The following is a 15,581-nucleotide window of genomic DNA, read 5'->3' as shown; positions in this document are numbered from 1 at the left end:
CTCCATGCTGTCACTCACTCTCCAGCAGCAGTCCGCTGCCTCCTTCACCACTCCCGACTCGTCCTGCCTCCTGCTGCAAGCTCTCGGTGCACAAGCAGCCGCAGGCGTGAGCGCAGCCAGGCACCGTCTGTGAGCAGAATAGGAACGACGAGAACATTGTGGGGTTTTTTTTACAACCGCCTACAGTAGGGAAAGAATGTGGCTGTATGAGAGGTGAAGGCCGGAAGGATTGGGAGAGGGGGGGGGGGGGTCAGCAAAATGAGTTATGAGAACCTGTGTTAGCTAAGGGTGTAAATACATAGGCCGCTTAATTCTAAATCCCAGCCAGCCAAAATGATAAATCGGCAGTTTTCCTTACAGATGGCGGAGAGAGAGAAAAAAAATAGCGCAGCGGACAAAGAGATTAGCTCACAATCAAACAAAGAGCACAGTGTGAGAGGATTTGCCCCGCCACACAGCAGCGTGTCGGCTAAATGAGCGCACACTCGCACACTGACTCTCGTGGACTTTCACATTGAAAGAAAGAAAGAAAGAAAGAACGGAAGAAAGAACGGAAGAAAGAAAGAAAGAAAGAAAGAAAGAAAGAACGGAAAGAAAGAAAGAAAGAACGATGCTCATTAGCTGCTGTGCAGCGCCTCTACAAGCCTGCGGATAAGATGGCAACACACAGGCCTATTGTGTGTCAGAGAACATGCACACAGAGCAGTTAACCCTTGAGCTGGGGCTGGAGGTGACACACACACACACACACACACACACACACACACACACACACACACAGGAGCTGTCAGGTGACTCCAAGAACAGAGCAATGCCACAATTAGCATTAGCATCATTATTATCATCATTATCATTACCGTTATTAGACACCTTGAAGGTGATGGTATGGGGTCAGCTGGTAACAGTACAAGCTTCCTATTGGTGAGGCGGCTGACAGCGCTAATCTCTTGCTAGTTTGACTCTAACCTCTGAGCAGAGCCAGTCAGTCAGAGGAGAAGAGCCTCAGGGGCCTCCCATCCCAAACAAACCGACCACACTGCAGCTGCAAGACTTTGGCTGTGTCTCAATCTCCTTCGAAGCCTACATTTGAAGGCCAGTTGCGTCACGGCACTGCGAGAAGGCCTGTCCCAAAGGATTTAGCCGAGTCCAAGGCTGCACCGCTACCATCCCACACAGCCTTCTGGATCCCAGGATGCTTTGCGTGCTGCTGCAAAGCATCCTGGGATCCTGGGAAGTCAGCTGAAATGGCGCCATCTACTGGCAAAGACACAACATATAAATTTAAGTATTGAAATTTCACATCAAATATTCAGTTTTTAACGTAGGGTTTTTATTTATCTGAACATCCAACGCCATCGTCAGGTGGCGAACCAGTGGTTAGCTTGATGCTATGTAAACGTCACTTCCGGGGTTGGCCAGCAGGAGGGAACGGCGGTGACGCAACCAGGAAATACGCCGAAGGCTAGACCGTCCCGTGTGGTTGCTGAGGAGGCGGGGTTTGGTCGGTCCTTCTAGGCCGGGTCCTCGAAAAACGCTTCCTGGCGGTAGCTCCACCTCTTCGCCCTCCGAGGTTGCTGATTGGTCCAGTCATAGCCTGACCTTTCTACCTATAATCCTTCCAATCGGAGCTTCCCGAGATGGATCTGCACGATTTCACATTGAAAAAAAAAACCTCAGCAATGCGGCTGCCAGGCGGGATTGGAGCAAGAAATCAAACAACAACAAAAATGAATTCATTCAATTTAAAATAAAGCGTCGGGGAGTGAACTGTCTCGCTGACTCGCACTGGCACGAGCACATCGGGGTCGCGGCTAATTGGCTGCTTTCGCATGAGGGCCGCCGCGCTGAGGTGTCCGTCTTCATGAGTGGGCAGTGGGGATGGTTGGAAATGAGATGAGATAACACACACACACACACACACACACACACACACACACACACACACACACACACACATGATGGAGAGGAGGCAGTGGCCAGAGGGGGCAGCAGCAGGGTGCAGGCGCTGGAGAATAATCAAGGTGCATGGAGTCCAGAGCACGGGTTGCACAGTTAAACTCTGCAGGCGGCCTCGACCGCTGCTCGGCGCCGCCGCTCCCTCCTCAGTCCTGAGCTGCGTGCTCCAGTCAGCAGCCTCTGAGCGTCAGGCCTTTGTTAAAACCTCTGCTCACCCGGCGGCTGTGATCACGGTTGAGCTGCGAGCGCGTAGGAAAACACGCGCCAGGACATTTTCGGGTGACTTTTGAAAGGCCGCCCAGGTTAAGTGACGCTCGTTTCGTGTGTGTGTGTGTGTGCCTGGAGCGTGAGTGCACCCAGGAGCGATGGCTGACAGCATATCCACCAACGTGTGAAACAAACAGGAAGCTGGAAGTTGTGAGAATGCAGAGATGACTCAGGGTGAAGAATGCCAGCAGGACCCGCAGCAGCTCAGCCACTAATGAGAACACGCCCAGGTCTTTGTTTAGCCCTGCGGCGTGACTCACAGGAGGTGGACGTGGCGCCCGGACCACATGACCCTGTCGGCTCGCACGCTTCCAATCACCTCGCAGAAACTTTCAACACAAATCAGCTGAAATTGAAAATTGAAATGTGGCACTTAACAGCTTGTGAAGTGATGTAAAAAAAAAAAGAAAAAGAAAAAAGGACTTGGCCAACAACAAAGCACAACAGTGGCCATCACTTCACTGGCTGACAGAATTCCAGGCTGTTCAGACAGGGCTGCATTTTCTTTTTAAACAATTCACTCTCATCAGCTCCAAGTCCTGGATCTTGTGACCTTTGGCTTCCTTTCGCTGACTCTGCAAATTCCCGAAATTCCGGTGGAACCAGGAGAGATTAATAAAGTTATAAGCACAGGCACTTTTTTCCACTTTGGTCCACCGCGTAGGACGGAAGGAGGACGGAGGAACAATGGGCAACTTTCAGCAGGATTAAATCATCAGAGAGTCTCGGCCAATAGGAGCAAGCCAAGACACAGCACTTCCTCGCCATTAGAAAAATATTGATAAACATAAGAAGTCCATGAAGTAAAGATAAACTACGGATCGTGCTGTCGTGGGCCGTGTTTCACTTCGTAGGCGTCCTGCAACCGCTGCATTGTGGTCTATGAGGGCGCTTAACATGTTTGGCTGCAATACCTTGAGCGGCCACTAGGACAGAAAAACGTAATGCAAGTCCGTCGTGCCGTTCTTATGACAAACACGTGCACGATGGAAGAGGAATGAAATTAAATTCCAGAAGAAAATCCCGATGACACGTTTTGTCTGTGCTGCAACAGCTTTACAGTTACAGTTACCACTCTGTGACGTAATCTGTTCCTCAGTCCTCCAGCGAGTCGGCAAAATAAGGCAAAACCTTCCCGACAAAGTCGGTAATGAGGAAGCGGGAAGGTGCCGGTGTGTCGCCCGCTTGGCCACGGGTGCGACTTTTCCCGACAGTTTCCCAGCGTTCCTGGCCGCCTGTCAAGGCTGAGCACAAAGACAAAAGGCGGCCTTCTGCTGGACGCGGAGACCAGGATGACTGACAGGAAAGTGAGTAAGCGGTCGTCCGCATTCCTCATCGTCAGGCCTGTTTGAAAAGTGCGATTGCTTCTCTTTTTTTGATGTGAGTGGATGTTTTCCAGGAAGCGGAGGGGGAAAGCCTTCAAGCGCCGGCCGTGACTGGAGCGTCTCCAGGGTGGATCTCAGTCAGCAGCGATGACACTCTGGCTGGCTCTGGATTTGATATCTAAAAACGAGTGCTGATCCTGACAGCCCCCAACCAGCAGGGGGCCGAGGTCTCCGGCCTGCTGCTGGAGCTGGTCCGCCTGGAGAAGCTTCAATGTGAGGCGCTTTCAGCAGGGCTTCCCGGCGGAGGAGCTCTCGGTGTCCTTCCAGCAGGTGACGGGAAGCAGCGAGTCAAAGCCGCTCCAAGTCAACACCACAGAAGAAGAAGCAGCCGCTCCAAGTCAACACCACAGAAGAAGAAGCAGCAGCTCCAAGTCAACACCACAGAAGAAGAAGCAGCCGCTGCAGGAGAGGACCTCCTGACTCCTGACTGGTTTCAGCCCAAACGTCCTGGATCACCTTGCTACGTGGCTTGGTACGCAAATGAGGAATCTGATTGGCCGGCTTCACATAGTAAACACTTTGACTTTGTCCAGTCCAGCTTGCATATTGGTGAGAGACCACTGGACCAGCAGCTGCTTTCCAGACTGACGTGTGAAACACATCCTGCAGACTTGGGAAAACATTCCTGTTGGGCAATGTCGGCTCATTTTTGAAGTTCTTCTGCAGCAGCATCCCAGAGGATGTTCAGTGTGTGTGTGTGTGTGTGTGTGTGTGTGTGTGTGTGTGTGTGTGTGTGTTCTCCACCTCAGCCAGCCGTCCTGACGCACGGCCGGATCTTTTTGTCAGGCGCCTCCGTGAGAAGCAGCGACGCTCCCAATTACCTGCCTGCAGCCGAGCGGCTGTCTGCCGCAGACGGATGAGTCGGCCGACCCGAGCGCCTCCTCCTCGCTCTACCCCTCCTCCTCCTCCTCCTGCTGCTGCAGCTGCTCGCTGGCAGCCAGCTGCAGGTTGATGGCTGGAGGTTTCTACAGAGAATGCAAGTCACGCCATCGCATCTCCAACCTGTGGAGACGCGGCCGCGGGGCAGCCGCTGACAGGAGACACACACACACACACACACACACACACACACACACACACACACACACACACACACACACACACAGATGCTCAGACATGCTGATGTGCTAAACTGAGCACTGTGCGGCACTAATGGTGGCACAAAAATTGTGATAAAAGCAAAAGTTTAAAGTTAGAATTAAAGTTAAAAATCATATATTTACATAAATTTGTGCAGAACAGAAGCAGCTTTTATTTTGGCTACTAAATAGAAAAATGTCATCATTATTAGAGATTTGCCAGTTGAAGTAATGACGACAAGCCGCTGTGTTTTTGAATGCTAGCGGTGCCATGCTAGCATGCAGCCTGTTGCAAAAATAATAATAATAATCTGCAAAAAAAATGAGGAAACAACGAAGCTTTAAGTGCCTTATGGCAGCTTAATGAGGAAGTAAGAGACTTTAGTGCCTGAGCTGAGTTTACACAAATGCAGACAAAGCAAACCGCTGTCTCATCAACACAAACAGATCAAACACATCGGGGTTTTTTTTTTCCTCCAACCACCGCAAGAAGATCGTAAGAATTAAAGAAAAAAAAAGACAAAACATTTCTCCACCAACAGGGGGCAACGCCTCAATAAAGCGTGCAAAGCAGGTGGAGCCTCGGGGCTCAGGCTCCGCCCTCTTCCCGTTTCCTCGGCGAGGTCACGACCGTGCCAGACTCCCGCTGTGTTTGTTTTCACCGCCGCCCGCTGCTAAAGCGGCGCTGCATGAATCAGCCGAGGCTCAGCGCGGCCTCACGCCGCGCCGCCGTCCTTTGTTTCCCGCCGCCGTTATTATCGTGATCGCTCGCTCTTGAAGGGGGCGCGGGAGGGCGGCCGTTTCCGGGGAGCTTCGCTAGCACTGCCGACACGAGCAGCCGGGCGAGGAGCCGGCGACACGGTAGCCGCAGGTTTCCAGTTGGACCAGATTCCCGGGCTCGTGTTCACCTTTGACACGTCGCCTGTGAACAACGAGGACAATTTTCATTGTCAAATGACAATCAGGCGGCTGTTCCTCCTGCTCTGCCTGCCCCCCCGCCCTCCATCATCCAGGACATTAGAGATTTGATTTCCTCACACTTCAAACTCAGCGGTGCGCCGCTGACCTCTGACCTCTGAGCCACCGATGACTGCAGACAGACTGCTAGTGTTGAGTCACTGAGGCACCTCCTTCCACAGCAGCTCTTCTCTTCACACGGCTTTCAGACACATTTTCTGTGCATTTCCTGCACCAGCCACCGTGAAGTTGGGCCACTTTAGTTCATTTTCCATGCCTAGGAAAAGCATCCCGGCAGAATCATCCTGAGATCATCCTGAGATCAACCTGAGACGAACCTGAGATCAACCTGAGATCATCCTGAGATCATCCTGAGATGAACCTGAGATCATCCTGAGATCATCCTGAGATAATCCTGAGATCAACCTGAGATCATCCTGAGACGAACCTGAGATCATCCTGAGATGAACCTGAGATCATCCTGAGATAATCCTGAGACGAACCTGAGATGAACCTGAGATGAACCTGAGATCATCCTGAGATCATCCTGAGATCATCCTGAGACGAACCTGAGATGAACCTGAGATCATCCTGAGATCATCCTGAGATCATCCTGAGATGAACCTGAGATCATCCTGAGATCATCCTGAGATCATCCTGAGATGAACCTGAGATCATCCTGAGATCATCCTGAGATCAACCTGAGATCATCCTGAGATCATCCTGAGATCATCCTGAGATCATCCTGAGATGAACCTGAGATCATCCTGAGATCATCCTGAGATCATCCTGAGATGAACCTGAGATCATCCTGAGATCATCCTGAGATCAACCTGAGATCATCCTGAGATCATCCTGAGATCATCCTGAGATGAACCTGAGATCATCCTGAGATCATCCTGAGATAATCCTGAAACGAACCTGAGATCATCCTGAGATCATCCTGAGATCATCCTGAGATCAACCTGAGATCATCCTGAGATCATCCTGAGATCACCCTGAGATCATCCTGAGATCATCCTGAGATCATCCTGAGATCACCCTGAGATCATCCTGAGATGAACCTGAGATCATCCTGAGATGAACCTGAGATCATCCTGAGATCATCCCCAACTCAAGCTGCTCCGGTTCCAGAGTCACAGCAGCGTGCAAACCGCCAGAACTCTGACCAGTGACTGACAGCCAGACCTCATAATGAATCCAACATCGTCCCGCCCCCTGGAGCGCCACCTTAGACCCCGCCCACAGATGTCTGGACAGATGGCGTGCGTCGTCGGAACGGAACCCTCGGTGGAGAGAATCTACAGCGCAGGCGAGCACGGCGCTCCTCCGTCCACTCAGAATTAAAATGAGCAACGTGCTCCTCGTCAGCAGAGGGCTCGGGGGGGAAACGCCACTGTAAACTACTGCCAGTCTGAGGAGCGGGAGGACATCAGGAGGGCAGAGTGATGTCTCAATCATCTGAAGATGGTCCGAATATGAAAGAACCAATCGGTTTCCATTCAGGAGAAGCAGGCGGAGCTACAAGCAAGCAAATAGTGGCTCAAAGTTCTTTTTTTTCTCTTTTCTCAATGAGCAGTTTTTTTTTTTTTGCTGACTGAAACTGGAACCTCATTGAAAGAAGAGCGAAGAAAAGCAGCTTAGTGTAGCAGCAGCCACGACAACAACACCAATGAGAAGCTTGATCAGAGACCTCTGATTGACCTGCGACCTCCAGTCGGAGTGTTTTCTACCAGCTGGATGAGTGAAGGACGAGTGCAAAGATCTGGGTGCGTTTGTCCAACCAGCCAGAACTCAAACCAACTTCAAATTCCTTCCGTCTTTCTCTCGGGCTCTTTGAGGAACTTTAGGAAGGTGTCCCACGGGACAGTCAGTCACTACGCAACCAATAAAAAGCAACCTCGCCAACACAACCGTCCAGATGTTTGGGCAGCTGCAGGCGGAAACCTGAAGCCCTTGTAAAACACAGACGAGCGCAGTTTGGTTTTCTCTCCAACGGAGGGGCGGGGCTTCATTCCCCGGCCTTCCTCTCCCACTCTGTGAACACACCGAGCTGCGTAAACAAACGGCGGAGTGATAAGACGACCTCCGAGCGACCTCTACCTCGCTGCCTAATGGTGCATCCAGGCGAAAGAGAGAGGAAAAGCCCCAGCGGTGGCGGTGGCGGCGGCGGCGGCGGCTAGGTCACAGTCTGTAAATTTACTTCTGGCTTCAAAGCCTCGCAAGGTGACTTTGAAATCAAACGTCGTGCGTGTCGCAGCTGCCAGCCAGCGACGCCCAGCCGCCACGGCTGCCGCGTTGTTGGCCCAAGGTGTGCGGCTCCGACAGGGATGTTTGCTCGAGAGCTTTATTTAAACAGGGGCCCTTTAATAGCCCGCGTTTACCCAGAAGCCTCGGCGGGTCGTTCAGGACAACTCGGTTTTAAGTGACAGCGGTGCCGCACGGCAAACACGGCGTACCGCCACCGGCCCGCTTGAAGAGGGCGCGCGGCCAGCGGCGGCGGCTGCCCGGAAAAGAAGACGAGACCGTGGGGGGGGTGGGAACAGAGCGGCGGGCAAACAACGGAGCCACCTGTCAGGTTGGCGCTCCGGCCCGGTCGCCGCAATCAAAGAATCCTCTCGTAAAATAATAGTGATAAATAGAAGGGGAAAAAAAGAAGCGGGGAATGTTTACACACACACAGCAAGACCAGATTGAGCCACGTCATTCCAAACGCCAGTGGAAGTTTCTCATTAGCGCGCTAACAGCGCACCAGAGACGTTGGCTGTTTGCGGTGGAAGTGTCACAACGCTGGCGGGGCTCAGTCTGAGCCACGCACACCAAAACACAGCCACAAAAAAAAAAGAGACTCTGTAGGGAACCCAACTGCATGTGAGAATGTCGGAGGATTGTGTGGCCCGAAGGGCGGCGCTAGGAGGAGCGGAGGTTCAGTGAAGCAGCACAGGAAACCAATCAGCCGTCTCCGAGAATAAGAAACTGCTCAGAGAAACCACAGAAGAAGAAGAAGAAAAAGAAATGGGGGTAGTGACTGCTAGCCCAGCTGCTGCTACAGAGGTTAGCACAGATGTGACAGAGTTTAGCACAGAGGCTACAGAGTTTAGCGCAGAGGCTACAGAGATTAGCACAGATGCTACAGAGGTTAGCACAGATGCTACAGAGGTTAGCACAGAGGCTACAGAGGTTAGCACAGAGGCTACAGAGGTTAGCACAGAGGCTACAGAGATTAGCACAGATGCTACAGAGATTAGCACAGATGCTACAGAGGTTAGCACAGAGGCTACAGAGGTTAGCACAGAGGCTACAGAGATTAGCACAGATGCTACAGAGATTAGCACAGATGCTACAGAGGTTAGCACAGAGGCAGGTTCAAATAAGGATGTGGAAACAACACTGGTCGGGTGTGACTGCTCTAAAAGCTGACTTCAGGTTCAGCGACTGCTTTAAACCTGATGAAGGCTCCTGGGTGTGATGCCCCCCCCCCCCCCCCCAGGGGTTTCTCTCAAATGAATCCTGCAGATTTGAAAATCCTTCAGCCCGATGCGTCGAGGTAAATGAGAACTTTGACAGGATCTATTCACACCTGCTCATCGCTGATTGCTCAAGCCTTTTTTTTCTCTTTTACAACCACCATAGCGCATCGCAATCACCTCATTATTCAGCAACATCAATCTCATCATGTTCTTCCATTTGCATTTCAAGTGTGTGTGTGTGTGTGTGTGTGTGTGTGTTCTTTTTTCCATTTCTAATAACAGTAAAAACAACTTCCACCTGTTGAGTCACTTCCTCTTCCTGCAGCGTCTGACACGGAGCCTGGTCAGGTCCGCTGGCTCCACGCCGGAGGCTGCAGAGACTCTGGCGTCCGACACGGACGGCTGTAAAAAAAAAAAAAAAAAAATGTTTTTCATAACGAAGCTCTTGGCTGTGCAGGCGTCAGAACCCACGATGAGGCCCGAACCCGAACGCCGCCTCCTCCTCCTCTCTTCCTGACACGAGTGTGGCTCGTCCGACCTCCTCGCGACCTTCACACTCGACCTGTGACAGAGGCCGGGATGCTGCTTCGCACTGATTCAGTGTTGAAGTTTCCCCAACATGGACGCATGGACTTCATTCCTACGATCACGACGTGGCACTGAAGTGTTGAGATGAATTAGTTTCTTCCTGAAAGTGTTGAAGTTTTCACCTGGGGCTCAGATTTCTGGACGATCTTCTTCTTCTACGATTCGGACCAAACGCCGACAAATGAAAACAGACAAACACGCATCACCACAACATCCTGTTTGAGCAGGAAGTGGCAGCGACGCATCTGAATGTTTGTCACACAGGAAGCTTCCAAGTGTACTGTTGCTTTTCTTCAAAGGCTGGAAACTCTCTCTCTCTCACACACACACACACACACACACACACACACACACACACACACACACACACACACACACACACACCCTTGACAGGAGGCCCTGATGTGGCATTTAAGGAGTTTTACGCCGCCGCTGACCTTTTAAGAGTGAGGCTCTTTTTCTCCAAGCAGCTTTGTGTTTAGAGTGTTGGGGTGGGGGGTGTGGGGTGGGGTGGGGGGTGTGGGGTGGGGGGGCTGACGAGAAATCAGCTGCTCAGGAGCCGGCAGCAGCTTGTTGTTTGTTTTTTTTTCGCCGGCTCTTTGTTTTTGTGTGTGTGTGTGTGTGTGTGTGTGTGTGTGTGTGTGTGTGTGTGTGTGTGTGTGTGTGTGTGTGTGTGTGTGTTGCACCGGCGGTCACTGGCGGGAAACAAACAGTGTCGTTTTCAAGCCTTCTTTACCGGAAAACCCGAGAGCAAAAACAAAAAGGGAGAACAAAGCCGGGATCTCACCCAGGAGGCAGGTGGTGGACGACAATAAACATTTATTGTAAAAACTGGCTCATCGTCAGTCAACAGTCACATCAGAGAGGCAGCGGGTAGGAGAAAGAAACGGAAGCAGAGTCCTGCAAAAGAAAAGAAAGAAAAACAATAAATAAAAAGGCCGTTGGTGTCGCTCATTCGTGTGTTTTGGTTTGGGTTTTTTTTTTTTTTTTAATGCAGACTCCCCTGAAATGTCCAATAAAGATCTTTGCCCACAGGAGAAAAAAAAACAACATTCTTCCTTCCTGAAGGATAACAGGTGGGAAGAAACTGCAGGTGAACTCAGCAGACCGCTGCCTCACTTACAAAACAAAAAATAATCAAGTTTGATTACAGTTTGATTGAAAACACCATTCACACACTGGGTCGGTAACAGCGTCCACTGCGGTGGTCGGTCACCAAGTCTGCACGCCGACCACCACGACAACATGCGGTGGAACTTCAGCAAAAAGCTCATTTAGTTTGTTTGTTTTTTACCAACAAACAAACAAAAAAAAAAACAACAACAACAAGAAAACAACTGTAAACATTCATTGTAGCTGCTGTGGGAATAAAAAACGTTTGAACAGTTTGAAACTGCACCATTGACTCCTCCTCGCCTCTGCGGCTCACACAGCAACCCTGGCACCAATCTCTGCAAACAAAACCTCAACTTCCTGTCCTGCTGAGAATCTAAAGATCTGTCGCTTTGATGCTGCCAGTCCATAATCACACAACAGACCGCCGCACTCGAGTCGTCATTGTGCTCTGCAGCACTTTAATCTGCCTCTCAGGTCCGGTCCACACGGGAAAGTTACCGGGTGGTTTTTTTTGTTTTTTTTTCTTTCCCGGGGTGGAAAAAACAAAAGTGGCGTCCACACGCTGGCAGATGGAAACGCACCGGTGGGTGAAAACCGATGCAATGCGTATGCCACACAGAAAGGTGGCGCTGTTACCAGACGCTGACACAGCCACCGGACCCAGAATATAAGAAAAATAAGCCCGTTTCCGCCGCACGCCAAACACGATAAAGAAACGATGGGGGGGGGGGGTAACTGCGTCTGTTGTGTGGACGGACGACGAGGGGGAATTCCTACGATTACAAATCCGCTCGCCGGCATCGTGACGATGACGCGAGTCACATGACGTGAGTGACGGTGCGGCGACGTCGTCGCTTTACAAGGAAAAGCCGTTTTCACCGTCCAGACGGCAACGGTGTGGCAACGGCGACACGGCGTTGGGACCCGTTGTCAAAAACGACAGTTTCGGGGGACCCCAAAACGCCGGTGCCGTGTGGACGACAGGCACCGACACTTCCTTCAATACCTTCAGGACCCGACTGTGGTGCGACGCACAAGGCAGCCACCAAAAACACATTTTTCAACAGGTTGAATTGTAAAGTTGATTTCATTTGTGGCCCGTTTTTCATCTCGACCTTTGAACTCTGTCCACTTTGAATCGTTATTTTGACCCTTTGGGCGCCTGGAAGTTTGAGAAGCTCAGCTTTGACAATGATCCAACGACACAACGACAAAAAAAAAAGAACACAGAGGCCGCGTGATGGACGAGCTCCACACACACACACACACACACACACACACACACACACACACACACACACACACACACACACACACACACACACACACACACACACACACACACACACACACACACACACACACTTCTCTCCAGCAGATGTGCTGGTGTGAGAATCCTCATATAAAAGCCAGGAGCATCCTGGGTGTGATGCTTTCAGACGGATGACGGTTAACCACACACACACACACACACACACACACACACACACACACACACACACACACACACACACACACACACACACACACACACACACACACACACAGTGAATCCGCCAACATCCGCCCTGATCCCGACAGTTAAATCTGCTCTACAGCTGTTCTCCGCTGCTGTGGAGTGGTGAGCATCCATCAGCTGCCCGGAGCTCCAGGTTCTGGTTCCAGGTGAAGTTCTGTCCTCTTCAGTTTTGCTAAGGCCATCAAGAGGAGGCGGCGTTTTAAGGCAATTCATTGGGAAAATAAAGACAAAAGAAAAATCAGCAGAATGCAGAGAGGGGTGTGAGCTCCAGCTCCAGGTCCAGGTCCAGGTCCAGCTCCAGGTCCAGGTCCAGCTCCAGGTCCAGCTCCAGGTCCAGCTCCAGCTCCAGGAGGATGGGGAGAAGGTCACTGGTCGCTCCTCTCCTCCTGGACGCTGCTCAGGTGGCTGGCCAGCTCCCGCAGCACGGCCCTGCGGCCCAGGTTGTCGTTCCTCCTCCTCTCCGCCACCATGTCCTCCAGACTCTGGAACTCCAGCACGTGGCAGTGCTTGTCGGACAGGAACACCTTGAGGCGGTAGGGCTGCTTGCCGATGCGGATCTCGCCGCCCATCTTGAACTCGCGCTTGGCGAAGCGGCACCAGGCGGCGAAGCACTCGGAGTTCCTCCAGCTCAGCTCGCGGTCCTTGAGGCCCACCTGCTCCATGGCGTTCTGCACCACCACGTCGGCGCCCAGCGGCGGGAACTTGTACAGCTCGTTGACGATGCGGCAGCGGCGGCCGCGGCCGGCGTCCGTCAGGAAGCTGTTCTTCACCTCGGCGCGGTGCAGGTGCACCACCTGGAAGTCGCCCACGTACACCGCCCAGTGCGGGTGCTGCCCGCCGGCCACGAACTCCACCAGGTCGCCCGCCTTGCACCTGTTGAGCAGGTTCTCCGGGCTGTACACCTCCGGGCTGTGGGCGCGCGCGCTGCGCTCGAACACGCACTCGTCGCGGTAGTACACGGCGCACTGGACGTCGTCGCTCGGCTCGTAGTGCTTCTCCTCGGGGCCGCCGACGCCTCCGCCTCCTCCTCCTCCGCCTCCGCCTCCTCCGCCGGGGTCCCCCAGCTCGTCGCCGTCATCGTCGCCGTCGTCGTCGCCGGAGAAGATGTAGGAGACGCCGATACGCGGGCCCGGGCCGCCGCCGGCGTCGTCCGCCGCGCCGTGCGGGTCCGCCGTGGGCACTTCTGCGTAAGTCAGGTGCGAGAGTTTGTCCATGTGGCTCCCCATGGCGGTCAGCCTGCTACCGCTGCACGGACATCGCACCGCGACGCGGCGACACCTCCGAGTCCTCGCGCAGGTTCAAACTTCCTGCTTCCTGCCGCCAACTTGCGTAACAGCGTTCCAACAAGTGGCGTCGAGGCGGGAGGGAGGCGTACGGAGCAGCAGGTGGATCCCTCAGGTGAAGCGGCCGACACTCACCTGAGGGAGGGGGGGGGGGGGGAGAAAAAGTTGCTTCTTCCGGCCCGGAAGGGGCTCTGAATCCGGCTGCTGTGATGCTGCTGCTGCTGCTGCTGCACGCGCGTTGGTCTGGTTCCCCTGGTCTCTCCTCCGTTCACCTCCTCCTCCTCCTCCTCCTCCTCTCTTCCTCGTCGAGCTGCGGCGGCCACGCGTTTTAAAGCGGAAGCGCGCCTTTGTTTACAGCGCAGTAAACAGCCTGTTGGCCGCCGTGTAAACAACGAGCACGTCGATAAAATGGCACGAGCGACCCCCCCCCCCTTTCTCTGCTTTAACACAAATACTTTTCTCTACTTTACTCCGAGTTAAAACCGGAGGAATATTAGCGAGTGCACTCTTCAGAGTGGGAGGACGGTGGCTCGTGAAAGGATGAAGTGAGGAAGGATTGCAACGTAATGCAGTGGAAGAGGCAGTTCAGTCAAATCCTTCTGCAAATTCCAGTACGGTTTTTTTTCTTACTAACTTACTATTGTCATACTTTTTGTCAACCTAGGACAATCATTTTGTTTTATGTATGTATACAAATATAATTAAAGGGTTATTTAATAACCAGGAAGGCAACATTAACATCAACAAGCCTTTTCCAAACACCGAATCCTGGCACTGAAGCAGCAGCAGCAGCAGCAGCAGCAGCAGCAGCAGCAGCAACAAGTCAGCGGTTCAGTCTTCAAATGTCACAGTGTGTAAATATCGCAGTCATCACAAACTCCCATCGCACTCGGTTACTTTATCCAGTGAAAACAACGCCTTTCACAAAATCATCCTGGGGAGGCTTCTCCTTCAATGACCTCTCTCTCTCTCTCTCTCCCCCACTCTCTCTCTCTCTCTCCCTCTCTCCCTCCCTCCCTCTCTCTCTCTCCCCCACTCTTTCCCTCCCTCTCTCTCTCTCTCTCTCTCCCTCCCTCTCTCTCTCTCCCCCACTCCCCCACTCTCTCTCTCCCTCTCTCCCTCTCTCTCTCCCTCCCTCCCTCTCTCTCTCTCTCTCTCTCTCCCCCACTCTCTCCCTCCCTCTCTCTCTCTCTCTCTCTCTCTCCCTCTCTCTCCCCCTCCCTCTCTTTCTCTCCCCCCCTCTCTCTCCACCCACCTCTGTCTCTCTCTCTCTCTCCCCCTCCCTCTGTCTCTCTCTCTCTCCCCCTCCCTCTCTCTCTCCCTCTCTCTCTCTCTCCCTCCCTCTCTCTCTCTCTCTCTCTCTCCCTCTCCCTCTCTCTCCCCCTCCCTCTCTTTCTCTCCCCCCTCTCTCTCCACCCACCTCTGTCTCTCTCTCTCCCCCTCCCTCTGTCTCTCTCTCTCTCCCCTCCCTCTCTCTCTCTCCCTCTCTCTCTCTCCCCCGCCCCTCTCTCCCTCCCTCTCTCTCTCTCTCTCCCCCTCTCTCTCCCTCTCTCTCTCTCTCTCTCTCTCTCTCTCTCTCTCTCTCTCTCTCTCTCTCTCTCTCCCCCGCCCCTCTCTCTCCCTCTATGCCTGCAGCTATGCTGCTGTGACTCGTGGCCGCCCTGCCTGCCTCTGCTTGCTCTCACTTGTGGGTCCTATTTTCTCACCCGCAGATCCCAGACATCCCAGAGGCAACGGGGACGTCCCTGCTGTACGCCCCTAGCAAATGGCCCGCAGTCAGACAGGGACACACAGCAGCACAGAGGGGACCAAGCCGCAGCGACTGACAACAAAACTGACCGCAAAGTCATCCAGGACGGCGGGAGAAACTCTCTGAGGCAGAATAAAGGCTCCTCCTCCTCCTCCTCCTCCTCCTCCTCCTCCCTGCTGGATTAAAACAGCAGATTGGCCTCAGTGGACGC

At 52.9% G+C, this 15,581-nt stretch overlaps 1 protein-coding gene across 1 annotated transcript; it reads right to left on the bottom strand.

Moving 5' to 3' along the window:
• Window positions 1-766: 766 nt before the first annotated feature.
• On the bottom strand, window positions 767-13,705 carry LOC142882546 (protein LRATD2-like). Its single transcript, XM_076017341.1, has 2 exons — window positions 12,347-13,705; window positions 767-784 (listed from the first exon to the last, which is right to left on the bottom strand). The coding sequence occupies exon 1, from the start codon at window positions 13,561-13,563 to the stop codon at window positions 12,703-12,705; it is 861 nt and encodes a 286-aa protein (XP_075873456.1). The 5' UTR covers window positions 13,564-13,705; the 3' UTR covers window positions 767-784; window positions 12,347-12,702.
• Between the last annotated feature and the right edge of the window lie 1,876 nt (window positions 13,706-15,581).

This window comes from Nelusetta ayraudi, unplaced genomic scaffold (assembly GCF_046127955.1).
Source record: "Nelusetta ayraudi isolate G7.1 ecotype Tasmania unplaced genomic scaffold, CSIRO-AGI_Nayr_v1 ptg000313l, whole genome shotgun sequence".
NCBI classification, from domain to species: domain Eukaryota; kingdom Metazoa; phylum Chordata; class Actinopteri; order Tetraodontiformes; family Monacanthidae; genus Nelusetta; species Nelusetta ayraudi.
Note: the sequence above shows the minus strand (reverse complement) of the source record. Positions and strands in the feature narration are given on the sequence as shown.

Excerpts from the sequence above, each read along its gene's own strand:
- LOC142882546 (XM_076017341.1), bottom strand. The coding sequence starts at position 13,563 with ATGGGGAGCCACATGGACAAACTCTCGCACCTGACTTACGCAGAAGTG.